Source organism: Manis javanica, chromosome 2 (genome assembly GCF_040802235.1).
Source record: "Manis javanica isolate MJ-LG chromosome 2, MJ_LKY, whole genome shotgun sequence".
Classification (NCBI taxonomy): Eukaryota; Metazoa; Chordata; class Mammalia; order Pholidota; family Manidae; genus Manis; species Manis javanica.
Window position 1 is genome coordinate 221,865,341 of NC_133157.1, and position 27,304 is coordinate 221,892,644.

Genomic DNA, 27,304 nt, shown 5'->3' on the forward strand with positions numbered 1-27,304 from the left:
GTGTTACCACACCCACTGTGTAAATGAGCGCTCAGGGAAGGCTTGGACTCAGCCCCTCAACTGTAAAGAGGCACAAACAGCCATGTAGGTGGTGATTAAAGAGACACCCATTGTTGACTCCTCCGTGCTAGGTGCCGAATAAGACTGGCACGCCCCTCACACTTAACGGAGGGATTATGGAGTGGGTGAAGCATGATTACAGGTGGACACAAGGCCAGTGTGGGATGCAGTCCGACCTGGGCTCGTATCCTGGCCCTGGCAGGGACCAGCTGCCTGATGCTGACAATTTGGTGAAGTTATTGGAGCTTTTTGTTTCCTCAACGATTTAATATGCATCTATTCCCGGAGCTGTGAGGAAGCATATTAAAAATAGCCAGCATGGAGCCCAACACGAAATAAGCACTCAGTGCACTGAGCTGATCTAATCACGTTAGAAGGCAAATGTGATCTGTGATGTCCTCATCACACCATCCCGGAGGTGGAGGTCAGGAGGGGAGAGGAGAGGACGGGGAGAAGGGGGCACTCCAAGTGGGAAACAGCTTCCCCATCGTGAGCACTGGGAAACCTCAGAGGGTGAGCAGGTTCCATCCTTCCCATTAAGAAAAGAAGAAGAAACAGAGGCTCAGAGTGGCTAGATGGGTTGCCAAGCTCTCACAGTCTGCCTGCGGTAGAGCCTGACTTTAGTCCTGCTATGTCTCCATACTCAAATCTGGGGCCCTTGCCTGCATGCCCTGCCGCTCCCTCACCTTGGTTCGCTCAGCATTCGCTTACTGGCGTCTGTGCGCTGGAGACTTCGGAGGCCAAGGGGCACCCAGAGCAGCCTTGGAAGAGATGTGTCTCCCTCATCTCGGCCACCTGGCGTATCCCACCACGCCTAGAAATGCTCGAGAGGAGCAAGGCCTCCAGAGGCCAGCGATGTGGAATAAGGGCGACTTTCATGAAGGAAAAGGTGATGCATAAATAGGCACTATGGTAGACTTTAGAAAGGCCCATTTCAGTGTTTTATACCTTTCTGCAGAAATGACCTGCGGAATTGCACTGGATTCATGTGCAGATTGATGTACTGCACCAGTAGCTCAAAGCATCAGAGCCCCTGCAGCGTACAGCGACTTGCTATTGATTTTTCAAGATGCTAGCTAATTAGATAATCATTTAAATGAGAACGTTTAAAACTTTAATTTTAATGGAAAGAGAAATACGAAGGTGCTTGATGTCTTCATTCTTGAAATAGTAGAAGTCATATATACAATTTTTTAAACTAAAAAACATGTTTTTCTTTAAATAACTACTGTGTTTCCCTGGTAACTTCCAGTTCTTCCCCAGGTAGTTGACCTTAGAGCATGTTACTCACAAATTTCAAACCGTTGCTCCCCCCACACTCTGCTGTTTCATCCAGGTACAAATGTTTGTGTAGCACACTCCGTGTGCATGCACTGCTAATGAAATGGGCCCCAACACAGAGCTGAGGTCTAGGTTCACACCTGCCTGCCTTGGGAAAGGTATGTGGGTTCCCTGGGCTCTGCTTTTGTATGTCTATAACCAGGAAGCAAAAATAAGAGGTAAGAAATAGTACTTGTCCCTACAGCTGAATTATGTCCTTTGTGGCACCCAGGCACTTTTTATCCATTAAAAAAATGTTTAAAACTCTATTTTTATGAGTTAATTGATATAAAAAAGAATATAATCCAGGTTGGATAATCTAAATTTTTTTGTTGTGATTTTAAAAGAAATTAGAACATTCCATTGGCCCCTAAACATACTGTGGTCGCTGGGCACAGGACCTACTCTGTCCAATGACTCCATCAGCTGTGGTCACCCCTCATATAGAATCAAGAACCTGATGCTACACCAGCTCACTCACTTGTACCTCCAACGTCAACTGAGCACCCCCAAAGCATCAGCAACTTGAAAGTGGACCAGAGGATATAGACGTAAAGATGCCCCAGCAGGCAGGGGCTGAGGCTGCCATTTCCTGCGCTGTATCACTAACTCCTAGCACAGTTCCTGAGAGATAGCAGGTGCTTGATAAATAAATGTTATTCATTAGTGAATAAGCCAATGGCAGTGTCTCCACTTATGGAGACGGCAGAATCCAGAGATGATACAGTTATGTGTTAACAGTAATGATGGGCGTATGTCTTACCTATGTGACTAGGGATACTCGGGAGAAGGATATGAGGATGTTTACAGTAGCAAGTGAGGTTATATTTAAAGAAAGGGAAAAGTACAAAGATCCCAGTAAACATGTAGGCAAAAAGGGCAAAAAGAAAAACATGCCTAGGAGATGGGAGATGTCTGCCCAGATGTCAGCTCTGCCCTCCAGTTTCTCCCTCCCAGCCGCCCTGCCAGGCACTCGGCTGCTGCCAGGGAGCGAGGCCTGGCACATGCAAGGCTCAGCATGGAAGGCGTGTCCCGCTAAGCCCTCCATAGCCGCCTGAGCATTTTTCCCTTCAAGGAAAACGCTATGCCGGGTCCCTCTGCAATCCTGCTGGAAGGGGAGGTGACTCCAGAGCGGCCGCCTGGAATGTCCTCTCAATGGCACAGCTTTCTCTGTCTAGACACCATCTTCTAAGTCAGCAGAGGATGGAGGAATTTCACTCTGGTGGCCAACCTGTGCATCTCAGTCCTGTCCATCTGCGCCGGCAGAGCATTCTCCCCACGGCATGGCTTCTGTGACCTCCCCGGGTGAATAAAGGACAAGGGAGGCTCAAAGCGCTGGCTGGAAACAGATCTGTCGCAGAGTTAAATGCCTCACAGTCTACTAGCAAGGGCTTTTGTTCTCTCGCATTCAGAGAGCCTCAGATTCCATGGTTTCTGACACATTCATTCAGCAAAGACTTCCTGAGCACGCACACTGCATCAGGCACACACGGGCGGGTCCATCGGAAACGCGTCCCACCGTGGCAGCGCAGGGACCTTTGGCCCTTCTGTGGTTCACCATTAACCTAGTGGACGGTGATGCGGGTGGGGGCTGGACAGAATCCCGCTGACCAGCTGAAACCTCTAGCTTGGCCCCCTGCCCAGCTCTGTGAGCGCAGAGGCAGAACTCAACCTCTCTATCAGCTTCCTCATCGGTAAAAGGAGATGCAAAACAGTCATGCTGGAAGCAACGAAGTCCGTGTGCCTCAACAGCCTCACAGAGTCGGAGCCCAGAAATGAGACTTGAAATGATCGGCACCATGGTTTTCCTGCTACTGTGGGATTTTAAGTTTTAATTACTGCTTTGCCTGACAAGCTACATCCCACAACCCACTGGGGTTAGAGACTAGAGTTTAGTCATTTTGGTCCCTGCAGCACCCAGATGCCAGCACAGCAGGGGCTAAACAAGAGGCTGATGGATAAATAACGGATGGACACACTGACATTCCTGCCCTGGAGGGCAGAGCTCTGAAGATGAGGAGAGCTCTTAAGTCTGAATCTCCCCACACCCCCATTTCCTCCCCCTTCAGAGGAGGAATAGCCCCTTATTTCCATAAGAAGGAAGGGGGGTACACAGCGTCTCCCCAGGGGGAAACGGGTTATCTTTACTCTGAGTACCTAGATTCTTGATCTTCAGTGAGAGTCTATCAGACCGTGAGAATTATTAAGTGTGATGATGAATTTCATGTGTCAGTGCAGCCAGGCCACAGTACCAAGCTATTTGGTCAAACATTATCGTAGATGTTCCTGCAAAGGTATGTTTTTGAGGTGACTAGCATTTACATCACTAGACTCTGAGTAACGCAGATTACCTTCTGTACTATGGGTGGGCCTCACCCAAGACGTTGAAGACCTCAAGAGAAAGCCTGGTCACACCACCTATCAAGAAGAAGGAATTTGATCATGGGTCCCTTTGGACTCAAACTGAAACTCTTCCTTGGGTCTCCAGCCAGCTGGCTTGAACTAGAGATTTTGAACTTGCCAGGCTCCACAGTCACACAAACCAATCCCTGAAAACCTGTGTGTGTGTGTGTGTGTGACAAATCAAACATATGTCAAGTGTCCGTAGTTGCACCAGCCGTGTCAAGGATGTTACAGAAAAAGCAGCAGAGCAGGACTGAGGGACGCCTCAGGGTGATCTCCCCCAGCTCCTTTCTATACACTGGGAAACTGCGACCAGGGAGCACAAGTGTCTGGCGCAACGTCACACAGCACGTCGGTGCTGAAGCCAAGAACAGAACCCCATCTAAGATTCTCCATCCGATGCCCTACCAACAAGGCCACACTGGGGCCCTTGAGTAACATTCTATTTAATTATGTGAATGAACTAAAATAAAAATAAAACCAGCCAAGAATTTTATTTAGCACTTTTGTGCCAAGCTCTATGCTCAAGGCTCTTATATGCTTATTTCACTCAATCCTCTTAGCAACCCGGTGAGGCAGGCACTAGTATCCCCTTTGGCAGGGAAGCAGTGAGTCAGAGAGGGTAAATAATTCCCCCAGGCAAAGCTGCTGGTTTGCAATGGGGACGGGATGCAAGCCCTCACGCCAACTCTAAACCCCAAGCTTTGGGCGCAGGCCATGCAGCGGGAAAGAGCGGGGCTCCCTTCTGGGGAAGAGGGAGGCCTGGCGGGCAGGAAAGGGGGCTGGCACGTTGCGTCAGTCTTTATCTCCCATGATTTCTCATGCCAGTCAGCTCCTTTTGCTATGAAACTCTTGTTTCTGCAAATGTCTTGTGTAGAACCGCTTGTTTTGAAGGGAACACCTGCTCTCTAACCCTTCCTGCTGACGCTGAAATCTGGGTGGATTCTGGTATTATTTGCTAATGCGCTGGGTTTCTGGAGTATTTGATGCACGGCTCCCAGGGGAGATGGAGGGAGTGGATTTTATTCTCTGCTTGGCAGCCCTTGCCTGGTGGGAAGGCATAGGGTGGGCGCACGGCACTGAGCCCACATAATTGGATGGGACCCAAATGGAAATTACACAGGGAAAGAAGCAGGTCCTGAAAATAACCCATTGAGCTAAGCTCCGTGAGCAAGTACACCGCTGAGCACCCACCCATAAGCTATTCTATCTGACTCCTGGAAAAGACAGGGATGTCTTCTTTGACACACATCCCCAAAAATAGCCAGGAAAAGAAATGAAGAAAAAAAAAACACCTTTATTGTATCATGTGCCTGTTATGAGTCTATTTTTGTACTGTTTTTACACATATTAACTCCTGAAATTCTCTCTTAAAGGATAGGTATCATCCCATTTTAGAGTTGAAGAACCTGAGTTTCCACAGTGGGGTGGGAGGGATGAATCTCCCAGACACATGGCTTTGAGCATAGTATGCATTTAACACCAGAATCTTCTCTTTCGCATACACAACAGCTGCAGGAGTAGAGGTGTGGCCTGGCCATGCTCAGCCCCCTCAGATGTAACCGCACCGGATGGGACCTACCATGCCCCTACCCACCCCAACCCAGGTGGAGGGCTTCTGTGCAGTCTCCAGGGGCAGCCCCATGCAGCCCTCGTGTGTCAGTAGAGACGCCCTTCACCCCCCGGCCCCCCACACCTGTGTCTCCAGCTTGCAGATGGCCCATCTTGGGACTACTCAGTTTTCATAAGCATATGAGCCAATTCCTCAAAATAAATCTCTTTATATGCATAGACATAAAGGATTTAGACAGAAATATATCCTGTATCTATATTTATATGTGTCTGTATAGACACAGGATGTAGATAAGCAGATATATCCTATACCATGCATTTGGCTCTTAACTGCTTCTGTTTCTCGGGGAACCCAGACTGGTGCAGGCTGGTTATTTCTGAGGGGAGCAGGCCCCCTAAGAACAATAGTCCTGCATTGGCTCAGGAGAAATAAGGTATGTGGTCAAAAAGTCCTGCACATCAGAGAAGAGTAAGGATAGGTGTTCACTGGGAAAAAAGAACAAGTTGAGGATGGGATCTGCACATTCGTTGAGCGCCACTGAGTACCAGGTACTGGCTAGAAGTTCAACTTCACATTTATTATGGCACTGGATACACATGACACCCCAGACGATGATTCAGTATCAGTGACGCCACCCTACAGGCAGGAAAACCGAGGCTCCGAAAAAGTGAGCAAATGAGAGGTGGAGCCGGGCTTTGAAACCAGCTTAGCACCAAAGGGCTTTGAGGTTACCCTGTGGTCCAAGGGGAGCCCCTCACAACACACCCCATGGCCTCCAGAGAACCAAAGTCTTCAAGGACCCCCTAGAAAAGGCGCCGTCTGAAGACCCCACTCCCAGGATCTACCCCAGGGCCCACAATTGGGAGCATGTTTGATAAAGGCAGCCGTGATTAAAGAAGCAATGGCAGGATAGATGGTAGGGGGCCACGCAAAGTGTCCCTAAGCGGGCCAGGAGCAGGCACCTCAGGGGCCACATGCCCTGCACAGCAAAGCTGGGTCTCGGGGCTGCCGCCCCTGTGCAGACATTACCTCTGAGGAGGTCGGCTTGCAGTATCCCGCTCCAAACACCAGGTTTTCCAGAGAAAGGCTAGACTGCTCAGGTCCTGCATCTGGGCCGCCCTTCCCAAGCCAGGAGCCTCTTCCTGGGCGAGTAAAACTGAAATGAAGTAAAGAGGGAGAGAAGGGCATAAGGAAAGTGAGGGTGCTATTAAACTGTCCCCTGGCAACGTAGTGGGGAGCCATAGGTAAGTCATCTGGAAGTTCACCCCCAGCGCTGTCTGGGCCAGACAGTTTGGGATGCCGCTGTGGCAAAGGGGAGCAACTGGCAAGTGAGCGTGACACCCCCCTACTACGTGTATGTGAGATGCCACCTGGGAGGCCAGCATTGTGCCCGAGGCAGAGAAACAAGGTTGCACAGTGGAGGGGCAGGGGGGCCGGGGTCCCAGCCAAAGGACAAGGGGAGGCTCCATCTGAGCGGGCTCAGCTCTGCTTCTGCTCCTCCAGGTGGCACACCTGGCGTGACCTTCAACCCCCATCTTCTTCTGAGTCTCCGTTTGTTCTGGGAAAAACATAAAGACCTACCTCCTTGACCCCCACACAAGTCTAAAAGGGTCATGGACATTAAGGCTGCCATGATCTATGAAAGGCTCACTGGTCAGCACTGGCTGGAACACTGTGATCTGCCCCACAGACAAATACGCAGCACTGCCCGGCTCTGCAAGTCACCGCAAGATCGGCCGATGTGCTGCGGTGGGGCCATTAGCTTTAGGATCAGAGGGGATTAGGAAAGCCGGTGTGATTCCACGAATCTGTCTTATTTCGACTGCTGAACCTCTCCCTCTCCCTTTACCTTGTCAATTTTTATCAACTGATACATCATAAAGTCTGCTTAAACTCATTTCCCCTTTTTTCAGATCTCTTCTATGAAATATCCTAGTGGCTAATTGTCTTGTCGTACTGCGAATGCTGTTTTATAGGCATGTCTTATTCTCCCAACGAGGTTCAAAGTCTCCGATGGCAAAGAGGATCTTGACAATAAATAGCCTCAGGTGGCATCATGTCCTGAGGTGCTCAAGAAATATCTGTGGAATGATTTAATCCTAGACCCACATTCCTGCTTAATGTATTGACAGGCACTCAAAGCTAATATTATATTTCTGTTTAATTCATGTCTTCACATATGTAGTAGGCTCATGCCTACTAAGATGCTTCAGGCATGGCCCTCACTATGAAGTACTGTGGTGTCTGCTGAGGCAGATGCAAGGCAACAGAGGTGAACTCAGGCAGTGAGCACAGGAGAGCAGTTTATAAAGCAAACTGTGTGCAAGAGATCAATAGTTAGAGATGATACTCAAGGAGAGGCAACCACCGAGGCTGGCCTGCCAACACCTACGAGCTCTGCGACATGGGGAAAGATTTTTACTGTCCCGGGGCCTGTGTTCTCCCAAGTCAGCAGGGTTGATACCAGCACTTTCTCCGTGGCGTCTGAGGATTCCATGAGATCAGCTAAATACAGCTTTAGGTACAGGGTCTCACAAAAAGTAATGATTCCATAAGTGTTGCAATATTGTCCATATTCCTACCAATCTAAGAAAATCTAATATAATCATTGTACTAATATAGCTATGCATGATAATACCACAAATAGAATCAAGTATAATAGAATCACTACTCTGATTTGCTTGGAACTGAGATCTGAAGCAAGTCTGCAGTTTAGCTAGAAGGTGGATAAAAACAACACTCAGAAGAAAACGTAGAATATGTACATGACACCGAGGCTCACGGCACATTTGGGGGATAGGCTGCAAATTAATAACTCATTAGTGAATCCCCCAAGTGAAATCTACTTGTATCTGTTTGAGGACTAAAAATTGTTTTCTCTGCTTCGGCCTGTTTCAGGGAAGGTTGAAGGGACTTTGGAGCTTGAATTTTAATTTCACCCCTGCTTTCTCCTGATTGGATTGAACTGATGCTGGGAAAATTGCTTTCCTGGAAAAACTAGAACTTTCTCCATTTGACAGGCATTTCCCATAAGTTTATAGCATTCCTTGTTCCCAGCCGCCATGAGCTAACAGAAATCTTCCCTGGGAAATTCAGAGAACAGAAGACAGTTCTATTTTTACCCCATTCCCCAGAGAAGCTAAGCTCTGAGGGTGAATTTCTATCTGGGCTCCTCGGGCAAGGTTGCTGTAGACAAACTTACTAAGGACTGTTTTTGTCAAAGGTTAAACTGTCTCCTAAGAATTTCTAGATCCCCAGTCTTCAGGCTTCCCGCAACAAAAGGAGAGAGATCAGCTCCTCACAGCCATCTCAGTGACGACATCTCCCCGTCTCTGGGATGGACCATCACCATCTCCTCCTAACTGGCCCGCCTGCCTGCACCCTGATACAACTTCCAGCCCAACACCCGCACAGCCGCTGCAGGGAACTGGGTAAAACAGAGGTCTGATCAGGTGATTCTCCTGTTCGAGGCCTTCAATGCATTCTTCTCATATAATAAGTGGATTCTCAATACTTAGTGTGTCATTAATTACACTGTGCAGTATGACTCTAATTTACCCTCCCGAGTTTATTTTTCACCATCACAATCTCTTATTCCCTGGGTCTGGCTCAAAGGCCACTTCTTCCTAAAGCCTTCCCCGATTTCCATTCAAGCAGAATGGCTTCTTCCCCATGCTTAGCCCTAGATCAGGGCCTGGAACATGGTAGGTGCCAAGTAAATATTAATCGACTGAATGCATGGCCAAGGGTTCTGCATGTACTGTTTCATTTAATTCTTCTAAGAACCTTCTGGAATGTAGTGAAATGAAAGCTCAGAGAGCTTACGTCACATGTTTGAACCAATAGGCTCAATAAGAAAGGGGCTCAGAACAGTGACCCGGGTCCCCCTGATCCCAAAGCCCACACTTAACCCCATCCCTCCATCATGTTCCCTGGATACTCTGCACACCCAATTGTGTGTATTTCTGCCTTGCCAAGCTCCAAGCCTTTTATGGTCCCAGATCTGACCTGTTCATCTCAGGGCTTCCTGCTCGGCCCTTCTAGGAGGGGCAGCTGATGTCTAGTGATGCCCACTGCTACCCCAGCCCCTGCTCACAAAGCATCACATACACTCTGCCCTTCATCTCATTGCAGCCCCTTTCATCTCCACTGGGTTAGTATCACTGCCCATTTAAAAGTTCCTTTCTACCTTCTTGCCTTCATTTATTTATTTATTATTTTGACATTGAGATGTCATTTGTTATTTTGATGTTTAGAGAAGTTAGGTGACCCAAACAAGGATCCCCAGAAATCATGTGGTGGGGCTAGACAGTCAGGTAGTCCTAACTCCAGCTGATGCCAAACAAGTCAGTCTCAGGGCCCCAGAGCCACGTGCAGGAAGCTCTGTTGTCCTGACCCAGGCTGTACCCCCTCAGCAGCTGAGAGCCAGCTAATCCTAGGACACAACCTCCGGCCATCAATCACCCCTACCTCACTGGCAAGAGAAAGACCATGTCCTGAACTCTGCATTGAGGCCACTTTTTGCCTAGCCTCCGAATGAGCTCACATCTGGAGCTCCCCTTTACGGGGCCATCATGCTCTCTGGTGCTTTCTGGATTCTATCTCTCCTGCACCTTCCCAAGGGCAGGCCTGCTTCGCTTTGAGTTTGCATCTATGATTCTTGTAACAGTTCCTATGAAAGGCCACAGCAGCACTGGACATGGCCATATTATAATTCCACATCTGTGGCTCGGCCCACCCAGCCACCCTGCACTCCTGGAGGGAGAAGTCTATCTCTTTCGTTGTCACAGGAGGACGTGCTGAGCAGATCCACACCGTTCCTGGGGTGCGGCCGGCCCTCCATAAATACCCGCTGGATCAAGACTCCCAAGCGGTTCCATGGCCTCCCTCATACAGGCAGCTCCCTTATCTTCAGGGCCCAGTTTCCATCAGGTTTAGGGCAGGAAAATGTCCAAACCTCTCAGCGGAGCCCCAGAGGCCAGGGGCCTCTTTTCACAGCCAGGGCACCCAGCCAGGTGGTGCCCCTCCCCGGCTCTCTCCACCCTTGGCTCCCAGGTCTCCCGGCCCCCACCCTGCACACTGAGTTAACACCCCCGCAGGGCCTCCCTACCCCTATGTGGTGTCCTTTTTCCTCTCAGAAATCACCTCACCACACCCTGTGGTCGCACCTTGTCTTTACCTCTGGGTGACACCTCCCAGTTTGGGGATTATGGTTATTCTGACACAAGTCCATTACTGCTACCATTCGAGGTCAGTACCTGAAGGGGCTCCTGGGTGAGCAGAGCCTGCGATGGAGCTCAGCAGACTGCCTGGTGACACGGGCAGGGCCGCTGAGACAGCACGTGGCCAAGAGCAGCTGCATTTCTCACTCGCTGACCCCCTCAAGGAGCCAGCGCATCAAACTGCCCCACAGTTAGGGGGGATTGGAGGCTCCCTCACAGGCATTTCAACTCCCAGCACTGAAAAGCTGACCTGAAAAGGGACACTGGGAAAACTTCCCCCAAAAAAGCCCACCATTCAAGATTCTATCCCTAAACATCCTTTGGCACAGGGTTTTGAAATGATTTGATGAATGTGTCTGACATGCCAGGTGTATGTGAAGACGGCTGGGTGCAATACACCCATCAACTGTTGTCAGCTCTGCCCCTCCTCTTACGGAATTCATGAAACCTCAGGGCCACACAGGGACTCGGAGGTGCCCTGGGAGATTCACTGAGGGGGAGAACACAGAGAACACAGGGCCACACAGGTGTTCAAGCACTTGAACAAACAGCAACTCAGGGAAGGGGCCGAAAACAGAGCCCCTACCACGTGCCTGGCCACTGTCCTCACTTGAGAGTCACTGAAAGCTTGTGTGGATGGGGCACATTCGTGTTCCTGTTTTACACAGGAAAACTGTGTGTCTCAGGGACCCTGGATGACTTCTCAATTAAGGCACACTTAGAAAAAAGCAAAACTAGGTGTAGAACCCAGGTCTTCAGGTCAAACCTGAAATTGGCATGGTTTCAGCCCCTCGGCTCACTGCCTGTGTCCCCTCGCCTCCTGCTGCCTGTTGCCCATGCCACCTGCCTCTCCCCGGCCCCTCAGGGAGGCCCAGAGCCCAACCCTGCAGCTCAGGAGACATGCTCCTGGTTTGTGTCCATCAGTCTGATGAAACCAGCTGCACCGGCCACAGAAGTGTAACCAGAAAGCCAAGCGGCCCCAGCGCCTCAGGGCTCCCGTCGTACCTGATCAGGGGCTGCTGCAGAGCCACCAGGGCGGCGTGGATGGTCACTGAGATCACCGACAGGTGGAAGTAGTCAAACATGACGGGGACCTGGTGGTGCAGACCTCTCCGGGGGTGGAAGTGCAGGCCGAGCATGCGGCTGCTGATCACGGGAGCCCCCGCCACGTCTCTCAGCCTGGAAGGCAAGCAGTGAGCTCACGTGAGTAACCGGGGGGCTGTTCCTGCTGCCCTCCAGGCAGGTCCGGATTACAGCCGTGCGCAGGGCCAGTCACCATGCATGCATCGTCTATCAATCCCTGCAAACGCTGCATCTGGCAGAAATCATTTCCGCCGTGACTGACAAGTGAAGAGTGAGGCTCAGAGAGGGAAAGAACTCACAAGCCATCCCACAGCTGCCTCTCGGCAGAGCGAGGGCTCATGCTCTGCTGTCACCAACACCAAGCCCACCTGTCAGAGATGGAAGGTCACCCAGACTCTTCAAGGCTCATCTCCACACTAAAGCCTCCTGGCTTCCCTTCCATTTGCTTTCTTGCTTCCCTGCAGGCGTCCAGCATTGCACTTCCTTCGTAGGTTGTGTTTTCTCCTAGATCACACCTCGTAAGGCGATGCCAGACAATGTGACTAATGCATATTCAGACCCAGAAGACCCAGCAGAGTATCTGGCATACAGAAGTTGGTCCAATGTTTGCTTATTCAGAGGAATAAGAGACCAAAGGAATGAATGACGCTCAAAGCAGAGTGGTTGAATAGCCTGAGCAGTTGCATCAGGGCCCCTCCACCTTCGCTCTAGCATTTCATAATCAGTATGCTCCTGATTCCTAGGGAATAAACCAACTGGAAGGTAAGGCTCAGCAGAGTCTTTGCTTATAAAAATGGCATTAATTTTTCTCTAAATAAATCCATCAGGTTCGGGAAATGAATCACTCAGGCGTTCCAAGTTCCGTGAACCAGAGCACTTGGGAAACGCAGCCGGAGCACCTTCCCTGAGCAGGACAGACAGCTCAGCGCACAAGCGTCTTCCTCCCCCTCTGCAGACAGGGACATGAGACACACGGAGGGGACGTGAGGGGAGCGATCCCAGGGCCAGCCCGACGGGCTCTGCTTCCTGGAAAGCCTTGCTGCTAAAGCCTGTGTGCAGATGAATGCCACAGAAAGGAGACGGCTGAATCACTGTCGCCCGGTGTGGCTTTATAAAAAGACCACAAATAATGGCCTCCCTTTTACTGGAAGAAATCTGACGGGGAGAAGGCGAACAGTATAGACCCTGAGCCTCAGAAGTCGTGAACGTTTAGATTCATTTTAATTCTGACAACAGTTTATCAAGGCTTTACTGCAAACCAAACACGGAGCTTTGCCCCTCATCTTTACAACAGTCCTATGAGGTCTTTACTGATGGGGAAAAATTTACAAGGACAGCAATTTACGAGGACAGCAGTCCAGCCCGGGTGGCCCCCTCTGTACCCCCCTCGTCAACACAAACAACAAGAACACTCCCTTGGTTTCCCGCTCTGCCCAGCACCCGCTCCCTAGGCTCAGCCCCTGCACTCCCTCCCCCTTGCCTGCCCACTGGCTGTGCACATAAGCATGTTACAGATACGGAAGCAGAAAGATATATGTTGCTCCCTTCGCCTTGGTTTGGGGCTCAGACTTGTGGGAGATGACTCCCCTCTGAGCCCGCCGGGGTGAAGTAAAGCCTGAATATAGTGCTTTGCCCCTCATCTTTCCAACAGTCCTATGAGGTACTTACTAGTATCATCCCATTTATAGATGGGGAATTGAAGCCACCATGAGTTAACTGACTTGTTCAAAGTCACAAGGCAACACTGAAATGCTAGACCCACGACTATCAGACTCCGCAGTCTGTTCTGCGTTACTGAACATTATCCCTTTGAATACATTCAGACACAGGCTCGTAAAAATCACAGAAGTAGCCTTAGGGCTTGAACAACAGGAGGTGAAATACTTGTCAGGGTAGCAAAGGTATCAAAAATAGTAACAAGAATTTAAACCACATTAATAGGAGCAAAGAATTGGGAATGAGGGAGGTGATGTTCTTTCGTGCTCTGAAATGGATAGAGCCCATTAACAGAGATAAAACAGTTCTTGGGCCAGTTTCATTTAAGACAAGATGGAGATAAACAAGAAGAACTGAGAGGAGGATGCCTGGGTTCTTATAAAGGAACTAAAAAAAAAATTCAAGCAAAAGCACAAAACACAGAAAAGAACCCTGATGCTTAATTGAAGATGAAGAGACAACTTAAGGAGTCTTGTTTTTCTGAACAGCCTTCCACACTTAGAATTTTTCTGAGTGGTTTCAAGGTCGAAAATGGAGGGTAATTGAGGAAAGGTACACAACAACGCCTTGATGTCCTGATAGGCAGGAACAGAGGGGGTGGGGTGTGATGGAGGGGTGAGCCCCCCGTCCCTGGGCAGCCACGTGCTCGTGGGTCTGTGCCAAGCAGAGCAAGGGGCCTGCCTCTCAGCAACCTGACCTCGGGGACTGAACAAAGGTTTGTGGGCAGCTTCTGTCGTGCGCATGTGGAATGTGGACAGCATCCCTGGACTTGACCCATGAGACGCCAGTAGCACCCAGCCCCAGTGTGACAGTCCAGTGTGTCTCCAGACATGGCCAAATGTCCCCAAGGGATGAGCCATCCCACCACAGCGAGAACCACCGTCCCAGGTCCCTGGTATTGGATTCGTGCTTCTCTGCTGGGCTCCGCTCAAGCCTGCATGATTCTGATCTGCCCGGGGCCAGTTTCAAAACCTAATGTCTACCTGTGGGATGTGCTACAGACACTTTAAGATCCTTAAACTCAATTTATGAAAATGAAAAAGCACGGCATTTCTAATTGTTCCCCAGCCTCTGACTTCCTGTTTCTCTTAGCTGATCTCATAGCCAATGAAAACTCCCTCCTTGATTGTTATGAAGTGCTTTGTGTCACAGACAGGAAGTGGCACATGGAAGCCACAGAGGGAAAGGAGACAGTGACTCAGCCAGCCATGCAACTGGCCATTAATAGTCCTTCCTATTAATCTTCATAACAGGCCTGTGAGAATAGATTCTGTAATGATGCCCATTTTGTAAATGAAGCTACAGAGATTTAGAAAAGTGCAGGGACCTGCCCAGGGTCTCACAGCTGGTGGCACACAGCCTAGCCTGCTGGGTTTCATCCTCTCCTGGGTCCCGTCTCTGGTACACAAGCTCTGCACTACCTACTGCTTTGATGGCAAGAAGGTCTCGTTTCCTGTGTCCCCCGTGACGTATCAGTAAGGCTGCCTGGAGCACTGGGTGGAGAATGGCTTCTAGGCTGAGTGTGGAATCAAGGGCAGGGTCTGTGATCAGTTGGAAGTCTCCCCTGGCACTATGGACTCACGTCCCTAAGGGAAGTAGGCAGAGGAAAATAGGGCAGGGGTGGTTGAGGAGTGGATGACAGGATTCCTAGATGGCAGAGGGGGACGTGGGTGCAGCAGAGGCAGCGGCTTCACTTCCGGGTTTATAGGTTAGAAGGAAGGCTGCGCTCTGGCATGGCCTCTGAGTTCAAAACGGTGCTAGAACAAGTCCTAGGGATGGTGTGAGGAAGGTATGATTTCCCAGCACCACCATTCCACCAAGGCGAGCAGACATGGTGAGGGAAGCAGGGGGCCAGAGAAGAATGAGGAATCTGTGGTGTTGAACCTGGACACAGTGGCAGAACCACGGACAGATCCCCTGACAGCCCAGACTGGACGTGACCATCTTACACATCAGCAGACGTCTGCTTTCAATGTGCAGACACGATCGGGTCTCCAGCATCTCAAGAGCGTCCAACTGTGGTTCAGACAGCCTCCAATTCAACTCCCCATGTTATGGAAACTCCCGGGGAGGGCGTTCTAACAGGGAGCCTCACCTTCGGAGGGGTTGGGGGATCGTTCTGCCAGCACTGGCCATCTGACTCCCTGTTCTGCACAGGAGAGTGTGGAGCATTTGCTGAAGAGCTTGTGGAGACCAGAGTGAGCCATGGTTTGCAGAGGGTGGCCAGGGCCCTGCAATTCCCCTACCAGAGCCCAGGGAAAAAGAGTGCCCCGTGCAATAGCCTCAGTCTGATGAGAGGGATGTTCAAGTGGGCTCGCCCTGTGTCCCCTAGAACTGGGCCAACACAGGTCCTGGTGCCTGAGGCTGAGGGTGGCTGGAGTGAGCAGCATTGAGCGGGGAGGGGTCCCACTAGTGTGGGATGAAGGTTAAAGTGTCTATTTCCTAAGGGCCAGATGTGGGCTCCTTGGAGAAGAGACTCCCCAAAGAGCTTCCTGTGAGGACTGAATGACCCACCACAGGAGGCGTCCCTACGTCAAAGAACTGCAAGGGTGTGGGAGGGAGGGGCGGCCCAATGGTGTTTCTCCTGGAGTGCATGAAGTGCCCCCAGAGCAATGGGGCACCTGCCGTAGGAAGAGGCGCTGCCTGCAACAGACAGCATCATAGGGCTCCTGGCCCTGGGCAGCCACTCCACCCTCATGGAGCCCGAGCTGGCAGGGACGGATGGAGCTGTCCACCACACCCCGCTACTGCACCGTGAGTGTCCTGCTCTGACAAAGCCTGGAGCAGAGTTGGGGGGCCGCGGGGGGCGTCCACGAAAAGGGAAAGAAGTCATAAACTGGATGGGAGTTTAGAGTTTTGGAAATACCTTGACTGGGCTTCCTAACACCTGAAAAAGGGACCATTTACTTGTGACATGGTAGAAGCTGGAGAGGCTCTGTGACATGGTAGTTCACCCCACGTGGGAGGAGAGGCCACGGAGCAACTTAAAGGAAGAGGATAGGAGAGAGAAGTGTTGCGCCTGCATCTTTAATTGGCAGATTACACATAAATGGATTTTCAATTTTCAGAGAGTTGAAATACAATAGCAGATATTTAGTACAATGGTGCAGCATCCTGGCAAATCTCCTTTGATTCAGAAGGGGCCTTGAGGTTTGCCGCCTTTTAGGGCCATTGATCTAAAGACCTAGTTAATACCACACTGGAAAGGCACGGAGGTATCAGATATAAGAACGTGCCCGTTAGCAAAGCCTCAGGAAATCAGGAGGTTTCTGGGCATGCAGCATTTGAGCTACCTGCCTAAAATGCATGCGGTTCAACACGACCACACAGGCAGTCTTAGCCTGCATTCCCGTAGCCTGTGGCGGAGCAGAGGTTACTGCTGCTCAGGAACCAGATCTGTGAGGGATTTCAGAGGCCCGCGGCCATGAGGACGCCCCGGGTCCGAGGGAGGAAACCACACGGCCGCGCTCGGGGATGCCAAGGACACTCACTGCTGCTCACTGTCCGTGAAGTGCAGGTCCACCTTGAGCTGAAAATCGACTTCACTCAGGGCCTCTTCCACCTGCAAGGGAAACAAAGTTCGAGGGATTTCAGGGGTCAAGTCTGGCCCAAAAGAAAAATGTAGCTGGTCTAGTTCCCGAAGTTTAGAAAAAGAATCTCACCCCACGGTTAATGTCATTTATGTGTAAAGCAGAATTCCCACGCATGTTCCATGGAATTCTGACTGAATGGGATATCAGTGAGCATTCCAAGAATAAGAGAGGGACAGGACTGAAATAGTCAAATCTGGGAAAAAGCCAGTTCGCAAAAAGGGTTAAACAAGTTTTCCGTATTGTAGGGAATCCTGAGCACCTGATTGGCCAAACGGACTTGACCTGGAATCCGTTTAGGCAGGAGTGGAGTGTTCCTTGGCCCCGGCTTTGGGAAGGGTGTGGCAGTGACCTTGCCTAGAGGAAACCCCACTTAGCTATGACGGGGATGGTGGAATGACACTGCCTGGGCCCTCAGCCACCCTGGCCTGGCAGGAACTATTGTCCCACTGGACAGAGAGAAGCTGATGCTCAGGAAAGGGAAGTCACTTCCCAAGGTGGCTTGGCTTCCTAAGAAAGCAGGCCCTTCATTCTTTTCTTGAGGTCCATCAAGGCACTTGCATTTCATGTCCTATCCATGGCTGCTTCCATTCCTAACTTTCAAAACACACCCTCTCTTCACTGAGCATTTGATCTCATAGTACAGGGTTCTAGGTATCCTACCTGCCAGCTTCACATTTACACCTAAAAGATGGTACCCCTGTTCTTCTTTTCTCACACTGAACACCACCAGGGGAGCTGCCTCCAAACATCAGATCTCACTGCCCGCCCTACCCCACGGGGACATGCAGGTAAGGGCAGCACACCTGGGTGAGGACTTGGTCTCCTCCCTCAAGCAGGCTGGATGGAGCCCTTCTTCCTTGTCACCCACAAAATGCTGTTTTGGTTTGTTTCTTCTATCTTAGTGTTCAATGTTTCCTATTAAAATTGTTGCACGTTTATAACCTGGAAGCCCATGAACCAAATTTTATCTGTACACACATTTTGTTTAGTCTACATAAAGCTGCCAACATTTAAAAACCAGGCAACATTTCTATTGCAGGTTTCCAGGTTCTGGGGGAAAAAAACAACCACCTGGATCTGGCAATGCCAGGCTGGCATTTGGAAGCTCCATTTGGATCAGGCTTCTGGCAACACCGACAATACCCATCCGGCCTGTGGCAACCGCTGGGGGCCAGTTTCTTGCCTCAGATCCCTAAGATCCCGGGGCCCTTAGGGGAGAGACTAGTCTTAGTTCATCTGGATCCCCAGCTCCCAAAGTAGAGCCTGCTACATAGAAAGTAGTAAATTTCTTGAGAGACAAATACAGCTCTTCTCCATCTCCACCCTTTTTGATATTTGTTTCTTTGCAAGACTGTCCTCCTCCTGCAGGATGGGAATCTGGTACCCAAAGGCCTCTTTGGAAACATGTCCCTCGGGAAGCATAACTCAGCCAGAGACATATGGATAGGATTTATCTTTAGGTCCCCAGGGTTTTGAAATTTGTTATTTAAAAAAAGCATTGAGAAGTTAACATTTTGCTGGATCCAAGCACTATGAATAACTTCCCCTTGAGCCTTGTTTTGCATAATCATGTACCTTGCTTCATACACACAACCCAAGCAACGGAGCTCCTTGCCGCCAGTTCCTGGGAAGTGAGATTAGCAAAGGAGCCTCTAACCACCTTGTGAGCACGCACTTGCCTGGTTTACAAGAATTCACAGCAAGCTCCGATTTTATACTTGCTGCACTTCCTCTGGAACTCAGAGGGAAATCCTTTGCCAGGATGAGCTGTGGCTGCATTGAGCCTGGCTGAGACCTTACTGATGTCTCAATAAGTCTTTATAGCAGGAGGCTGCAGAATGAAGTCACGGGCCTCTCCAACCATTCATTTCATCGTTGGCCAATTGCTACCTGCCCCTCCTTCTATACACACACTCACACATGCACAGATGTACACACACACATGTACATGTGCCCTTCTGTTGATCTGCCTTATCTTGGCTAAAGGCATCACCACCCTTCAAGGACATTATTGGCACCAAGAAGCAGTTTTGTTTAGCAGTGGGAAGAGTAACAGCAGCTAGTATTTACAGATGAGTTATTATGCAGCAGGCACTGAGCTACCAGTGCCCATATGCTATCTCACTTAATGTGGATAAAACTATGAATTAAGAAATATTGGTCCCATTTACAAATGAGGAAACTGAGCCTCAGTAGGTGAAATCACCCAGCTCAGTGGGTCAGTGAGTCCCACAGCACAGATTTGCTCAAGGGCTCCTCTGCTCCCACAGCCTGGCTGCAGGGTCTGACCTTCCCTGCAGGTTGCACATTCTGTAGCTGGCTGGTTCCAGACTCTACTCATAATGGTGATTCTCATCTCTTTTCCTCTATTCTTAGTTCCTCTCCTGAGATGCACCACAGTGGGGTGGGAAAGGAGGCAGCTTCAGAAGTCAAGCTACTGGGTGCAAATCTTGGCTCTGTGTGACCTTGGGCCAAACATCTGTGTTTTCTCATCTGTAAAATGAGAGTAAAATCATCACTGCTATTCCCTAGAGGGCACTGCTACTGTGTGCCAAGCTAAGAAAATGCACAGAAAGGGCTTGGCATAGTGCAAGAACAAAGACCATTCTCAGTGAATGCTAGTTATTACTGTTATCTGCAATTTACCATGGGCTTTCCACCCACAAGACTCCCTCCTTTACCCACTCCAGCGGCAGCCCTGTGCCCTGGTCACAAACATAGGCTCTGTGGCCAAACTGCCTGGGTTCACATCTCAGCTCTATCCCTTCCTAGTGGTGGGACTTTGGACAAATTACTTAATTTCCCTACATCTCTGTATTTTCATCTGTAAAACAGGAGTAATAAAACACATCACAATACTGTTGTGATGATTCAGGGAGATCTTCAAAGCAAAGCATTCAGTACAATGCCTGCCACACAACACACACCTAATAAATACAAGATGCTACTACTACTGTCTTATATGATCATGCAACTGCTATTTATGACCGGCCCCGAGTTTCTATCCCTCCCCAATAGAGACATTTCTTCTCCCAGCTAACCTGACCTTCAATGGCATCCCCAAGCCCATTCATAGCCAAACGTCAGAGTCAACTCCCATTTAACATTCTTGACCACAGGATATGTTCCCTCCATCTCCTGTAGGTAACCTGAACCCAGCTCTCTGGGCCACCCTGGGCTGGGAGGCAGTGCGCCCTCTCCAACCTCCCCCACTGGGGCCGTGGCACTGCCAGCATTCACATGGACTGCAGCAACTGCCTGCATGTCCTCAGTCTCTGGCCCCCCCACCCCCATTTTCCATATTTCTGCCAGACTGAACTTTCTGAATCCCAGCTCTCCTCCTCCCAACTCCTGAAGGAGCCTCCTGCCTTCAGAACCAGGTAAACGGACAGTGTAGAGCAGGAGCTCTGGGGCCCTCCGCATTGTGTCCTCAGTCTCCTCTCTAACCTTGCATCTGTGCCCCCTCCTACCAGAGTGGCAACTGCTTTCTTCCCCAAACCTGCCTTCTACTTTACTGCTTTTCACTGTTCTGCCACCTCCTGTTAGTATCTGGTTTACACACTTCGGTGCTCCTATGTTGGGTACATAGATGGTTACAACTGTTATATACCCTCATTGGACTCACCCCTTTATCATTATGTAATGTCCTTCTTTGTCTCCTGTTACTTTGTCATAAAGTCCGTTTTGTCTGATACAAGTAAAAGTATTGCAACTCCAGCTATTATTGTCCCTATTTGCATGGTATTATCTTTTCGTATCCCTTCAGTTTCAGTCTGTGTGTGTCTTTAGGTCTGGAGTGAATCTCTTGTAGGCAGCAAATAGCTGGTCTTGTGTTTCTTATCCATTCAGTCACCTACGTCTTTTGATTGGAGCATTTAGGCCACTTACGTTTAAAGTAATTATCAATATGTATGTATGCATAGCCATTTTGTTAAGTGTTTCCTGGTTGTCTTTGCTGTTCTCTGACCTTTCCTCCTCCCTTGCTCTCTTCTCTGTGTTCTATGACTTTCTTCAGTGTTATGTTTGGGGTAGTTTGTCTTCCTTCTTTGTTTTTGGTTTGTGGTCACTATAGGGTTCTTAAATGACATCCTATGAATATGACAATGTGTAATATGCTGACTGTCAGTTAAGGTCAGATGTATTCTAATGGCTCTACATTCTTACTCCCCCTCCTCACCTTTTATATGTATAATAACTTCTTTTATACCATTTTGTTAAGTGATCCCCTTAACTAATATTTAGATGCAAATTGCTTTTGCTATTTCTCTCTTTTTGACCTTCATACTAGCTTTTAAGTAATTTATCTACTACCTCTACTATATGTTTTCTTTACTACTGGAAATTTTTCCTTCTTAAATATCTTGCTTCTAGCTAGGATCTTTTCTTTTACTCTTAAAGAAGTCGCTTTAACCTTTCTTGTAAGGCTAGTTTAGTAGCTCTGAACTCTTTTAACAGGTTTATCTGTGAAGAGCTTTATCTCTACTTCGATTCTGAATGGTAACCTTGCTGGGTAGGATATTCTCGGTTGGAAGCCTTTTCCATTCAGCACTGTTAATGTGCCATGCCATTCCCCTCTGGACCGAAGAGTTTCTGTGGAAAAACCAGCTGATGATCTTACGGGGTTTCCCTTATACATAGCTTGCTGCTTTTCTCTTGCTGCTTTTAAGATCCTCTCTTTATCTTTGATCTTTGTCATTTTGATTACAATGTGTCTTAGTGTGGACCTCGTTGGGCCCATCTTGTTTGGAGTTCTCTATGCTTTCTGGACCTTGTAGACTGTTTTCTTCCCCAGATTAGGGAAGTTTTCAGCTATTATCTCTTCAACTAAATTTTCTAATCCTTCCTCTCTCTCTTTTCCTTCTGGGACTCCTATAATGCAGATGTTAGGATGTTTCACGTTGTCCTGGGGCTCTTACCCTGTCCTCATCTCCCAAGTCACTGATCTATTCTTCTGCATCCTCTAGCCTGCTGTTCATTGCCTCCAGTATATTTTGTATTTCATTTATTGAATTCTTTATCTCTGATTGGTTCTTTTTCAGACTTTCTATCTCTTTGTTGAGGTCCACCTTGAGTTCTACTATAGATTTCTCACATCCAATGAGTAGCTTTATAATCACTGCTTTAAGCTCTGTCAGGTAGACTGGTTAATTCTCTTTCATTTAGTGTTTTTTTTTCTAGGCTCTTTTCTCTTCTGTCATTTGGAACATATTCCTCTGTCTTCTCATTTTGCGTGACTTCCTGTGCTTGGTTCTTTGGAATAGTTGAAAGGACCCATTCTCCCAGTCTTGCCTTGTGTGGAGGGCTCCTTGTGCAGACGGCGTGTTCCTCAATGTTTGGGCTGGAGGCCGAGCAAGTGTGAGGTGGGCTTTTCCTCGTGCTGGGGCTCCCAGAGTGTGATCCTGGGGTGCAGCCTTGGGGGCCCATTGGAGGGGCTCCTGGAAGGACACCTATGAGTTCTGCACTGGTTGGGGGAAGGTGGTGGGTCAGTGGTAAGTCAGGAGCACCCTCTAGGTAACTCTTGGATTTTGGTGCCAGCTGAGTCCCCTGAGCCTCTTCGGCCATATGCCCATGTGTCCTCTGGGCCACTTAGGACTGCTCTGGGGAGTTCCCGAGTAGGGTGCCCACCAGGTCCTGCTGGTGGTGTAGCATCAGGCTCCATGCACGTTCCCCATGGCCCCTGTGTGCTCTGAGCTACTTCGGGGATTTCTCCGATTAGTGCCGCCACGTCCCACTCATGACCAGGAGTCAGGCCCAGCACAGGCGTTCCCCCACGGTGCTCTGGGGAGTTGCCTGGGTGGCACCCACTGGCAGACTCATGCACCCTCCCAGCAAGCAGGGGAACTTTGCCGTCCTGCTGATGGGGGCTGGGCCAGTAGATAACAGCAAGCAACAAGGCGGGGCTGCTGGGTGGCACCCAGATCCTGCTCCTGGGTGCAGAAGGCTGTGCGAAAGAAGCACAAACAATGTCACTGGCTGGCTCCTCAGATCCTGGATTGCCTCCAATGCTTTCCATTGCTGTTTAGCTCTGAAACGTGGGTCTTTTCACTTATGGTCTAGTTGTACTTTAATCCACCAGGCATTTTCCGTGGGCCTCAGGGCAGGGAGTCTGTGCCTGACTCTCTCAGCAATATCCCCCCTCAGCCCTCTGAGGGTCACTGTGCTGCGGATGGGAACCCTGTGGTTACCCGGTCTCTGTCTCTCCTGTCGTTTTTTAGTTTGATCTTCCTGTGCTTTGCTGTAGGAAACACTGGTCTCCATTCTTCTTCAGGGTGAAATGTTCTGTGTGTGGGTGTAGATTCATCGTGTAGGTTGGAGAAGGTGGATCGGGGCTCTCTCTACTCCGTACCATTTCCCCAGAATCCGAGTCCTGCTGTCTTCTGTCTGGAAAGCTCTTCAATGCCCCGTGCAGAAATTCCACCCATCCTGGCTGTCAAGACTCTGACTCCACTCGCCCCTCCTCCCCAAAGGAAAAGTCTCTGCCTGATGGACTAGTTCTGGGATGGGATCAAGAATCTGCATTTTGAATAAGTACTGCCAGGGGGCTGTGCCAGGGGCACATCAAGGATTCACACTACCAAAACGCTTTTCCTTTAAAAGCCTATAAAACTGCAATCTTGTCCTTAAAGACATTTTCCTTCAATTTGCTCCTAATCTTCCTCTGGGCACTAAGCATTTTATTGTTAGAAACTGAATCGTCTTAGACTTGGCTGCTGGGAAGCTTACTGCTGAGTGTGTGGGCCACCCCCAGTGACATGGTCTGTTACGTTTATCCTAGGCCTTTTCTCCTTTTTGTGTTTTTCCTCTATTCTGGCTTTTTCTATTGCTTCTCCCCACCCCACCCCCCATTTACTATTTATGAATTTTGTCAGCCTTCCCAGTTCTTCTGGGGGATTGCAGGGTGTCATAAATAAAATGCCCACTCGACTTCCACACTTGCTTATTCTTTGTGACCGTCATCACAACATACCGTCTTAGGCTTTAGACTGTGATTAGTCCCATCCATGGCCACCTCTTGCACGTGTGCTCTCCCTGCATGGACTGAATCTTCTTCGTGTCTGCATTTCCCATAGTATGTGGAATGGCGTGATTGCTATATGTATGCATGAACATGAATTCTGGCCATCTGGCTGTAAAAGGTGTTTCTGTTGTCATAATCAGACCAGTTCAGTGGGAAAGAGCCAATGTATCCATCTCAGACACACAGTTTTATGGACATAGGTGATTAACTTTAACTGTCACTGGTGTGGACTTAGAGATGAACTGTAACATTGTCCTCTGCCGTATGGATTGCCCCTACACAGTAATAAATGATGACCCTGTAGCGGTAAGTGATTTGGGATGCAGAAGAAGGGAGTATATGCTGTCAAACAGACTTTATGTTCAACTTCAGAACTAAGGCCTATTATCCCCTCAAATGAGCTAAACCTGGGTGTTGGAAAAGGTGGTCTGGTGTCTTCTCCTAAACCAGGTCCAGGAAGGAAGCAGCTGGTATACTCAAAATGAGGATTCCAAGTGCAGTACTTTCAAGGGCTGATCTACAAAGATGTGGAAAGCCACGAATGATGGCTCAGGACCTCACAGTTAGTAAGTGCAAAACTTCCCTACCCGCTGAGATGGGAAGAGTCGGGGGTGGGGGCAGTGATTACAGACTAGAGAGAGAGGGCTACATGCAGTGAGCTCCCTGACTGAAGTGAGGCCTTTGGTAGAAGGACACAGCCAGGGGGTTGCTGTTAAGTGTTTAACAACTGGCTCTCTGAAGGAAAATTAAAAGAAACAAAACAGATTTGCTGCATTCCCAATTTCTGTGGTGTCCATATTTCTATCACAATTGATACAAGGACCCATATAATATCAGTAAATGTGGAGTTGGGAAACCTAAGTACCTTTGGCCCTCGACAGTAGCACAGGCAGGCTCCAGCCCACCACAGGACGCCGCGGCCCCCACGCCCAGAGCGGCAGGAGCCCGGGGATGGACGCTCAGGCCCCGCTGCCCCCTGACCACTGGCAGGGTCTCTCAGAGGCTGAATGCAGATGGAAACAGGAGGGAAGGATCTAGGGAGCAGATCTCCAGGGGGCAAAGCGGGTGCGGAGGGCAGAGATGGGAGACAGAAGGGCAGTGAACAGGGACCAGGGTACCTGCAGGCTGGCAGCGCACAAGGGGATACTTATTTCTCTGTGCCAGTCACCTCAGCCTCTCTACTTTCCCTGGAACACACCCACCCATTCCCCCTCAGGGGCCTCGTCCCGCTGTGCCTCCTCCAGGCACACTGTCCCCTTGAGCTCTTGACATACCTGCCCCTCCTTAGCACATGGGGGCTCAGCAAAGTGTTGGCGTCTTGGCAAGGCCACTCGCATCGATCACTTGATCTCCAGGGAATAATCTCCATCGTGTGTGAAGGCTGTGTTTTAGCCGAGCTCCTGGCGGTCATGAAGCAACACCGAGTCTTGCAGAGTAGGCCTGCCGTGGGCTCTCTGCCCCTTGGGTCCAGTTACAGCTTCACAGGACCCTCCCATGGGCACCTGACATCTACTCTCACCACCCTGTGTGTGTATCTCACAGACGAGTGAGTGAGCATGTAGCTGTGGGAGACTCAGCCCAACAATGTCCATGATTTATTTGATTACATTGTGGATGCTGATCTAATAGTAAAATATAAGCCCCAAGACACCAGGGATATTTTCTTGTTCACTGTTTTATCTCTAGCCCAGTGTAGGTGATTAGCTGGTTCTCAGTAAATCTTTGATGGGCAGATGGATTGATGAATGAGGAATTAGTGACAGTTTTCACCACTAGCTGCACAGGGGAAGCTGGTCACTACCCAGACCATAAAAGCCGTGGGCAGAACGCCACAGGGCATGAGAGAAGGGAGACATTACGTGGCCAGTAGGCTCTGTTATGCGTGCCCCTTGGGGAATGTGAATAGAGGACATGCCTCTAATTAGGCTCTCCTAAAATAGGAATATATGTCCACATCTTCAAAGATATTCTAGCAGGAAATAATCAGCTGGAATGTGGTAACAGGAATTTGAGGTGGGACTACAGGAGTGGAGATGTTTCTTTGAAATGTGTTAATCTGATGAATAGAGAAATTTTAATCATGTTTCTAGCAAATGGGAGAGCTCCCCAAGGCCTCTGGGCTTTTGCTTGTGCTGTTCTTCCTGCGTGGGACGCCCTTCCTATTTCTCTTAGTCTGATGGACTCTCAGGTCACTGCATCGCAAAGCCAGTTCCTTGGTGAGACCACTGACGTCCCCCACAGAGCGCACCATCCACCCGTGGTGCTCCAGAGTTCATTTGCACCGAAGCTAGGACAGTGCATATTGCCTATGAGGATGGTGCTTATACATCTGTTTTCCCACAAACTGTCAGTCCCTTAAGGGAAGAGTTCCTAATGCCTTCTTCAGCACTGTCCCTCATCCAAGGGCCCAGGACAGAGCCCTGCACAAAGCAGATGCTCAACAGACTGGGTGCCTGCACCAACGAGCAAATGGGCAAATGAAGAGCAAGCAGGCATCAGTTAGTTAACAGAAACTGCTTGGAAACTGGGATGAGCAAGGACATGAATGAAAGAATGAGCACAGAAGTGCATGCACAAGTGCACACGTGCACGAGTGCTCTGACAGCACAAGTCCCTACCTGCCAGGTTTCCAGGCAAATCTGTACCTTCTCCTTCATTTACCATTTACCTAGCAATGGGTGCAAAAGGCAAGTGGTGGACACGGCAACTTGTGCTGGTGTAGATTCCATGACTTACCCTTTCACCATCTAAGAGCAAATGAGCTCGGAGGATCATGGCATCATTTATGGGCACCTCTTCATTCCTGTACAGGATTTGAAAGACCCGGCTGTGCACGGTGTTCTCGTGGACGCAGGCTGAATGCAGGCTGCTGCTGTCTGCAAAACAAGAACCAGTAGGAGCCTGTGAGCTCCAGCATCGTCCTGCACCCGCAGCTCCTCGGGTGGTGGCCCAAGTCAAGGAAAGTAAGGGCCCCTGACTGCATTCCAATATCCAAAGATGAAAATCACAGGCAAATGAGGTCCCATTACGTAAAGCCTGCTGTTCGGCAAGTTGGGCTGGCATCTCCGAAGAACCGTGCTCCATCCTTACAAACCTGGAGTCTTATCTAAACCCCTGTCATGCAGTGAGTGGGGCTCCTTGGCTGGAAATCAGTGCCTGCTAAATTCTTCACCTGCTCACATGGTTCCTCCTCTATGAAGCCCTGCACAATCCTCCTCTCCAGGGAACATGAGGAAAGGCACAGAGACATGGAGACAAGAACTGCCCCCTCCGAGGACTTCCTAGTGCCCACGGAATTCTCTCTTTACAGAATCAC

General features: G+C 49.6%; 1 protein-coding gene across 2 annotated transcripts in view; it reads right to left on the reverse strand.

Annotated features, from left to right (window-relative positions):
• FAM135B (family with sequence similarity 135 member B) overlaps positions 1-27,304 on the reverse strand; it is a 275,686-nt gene that overhangs the window by 74,015 nt on the left and 174,367 nt on the right. For both annotated transcript variants that reach the window (XM_037023272.2, XM_037023271.2), the window contains exons 4-7: positions 26,725-26,864; positions 16,869-16,939; positions 11,584-11,757; positions 6,386-6,512 (exon numbers count right to left, since the gene is read on the reverse strand). In XM_037023272.2, the coding sequence (XP_036879167.2) occupies positions 6,386-6,512; positions 11,584-11,757; positions 16,869-16,939; positions 26,725-26,864 (512 nt within the window). The remainder of the gene's footprint in view (positions 1-6,385; positions 6,513-11,583; positions 11,758-16,868; positions 16,940-26,724; positions 26,865-27,304) is intronic.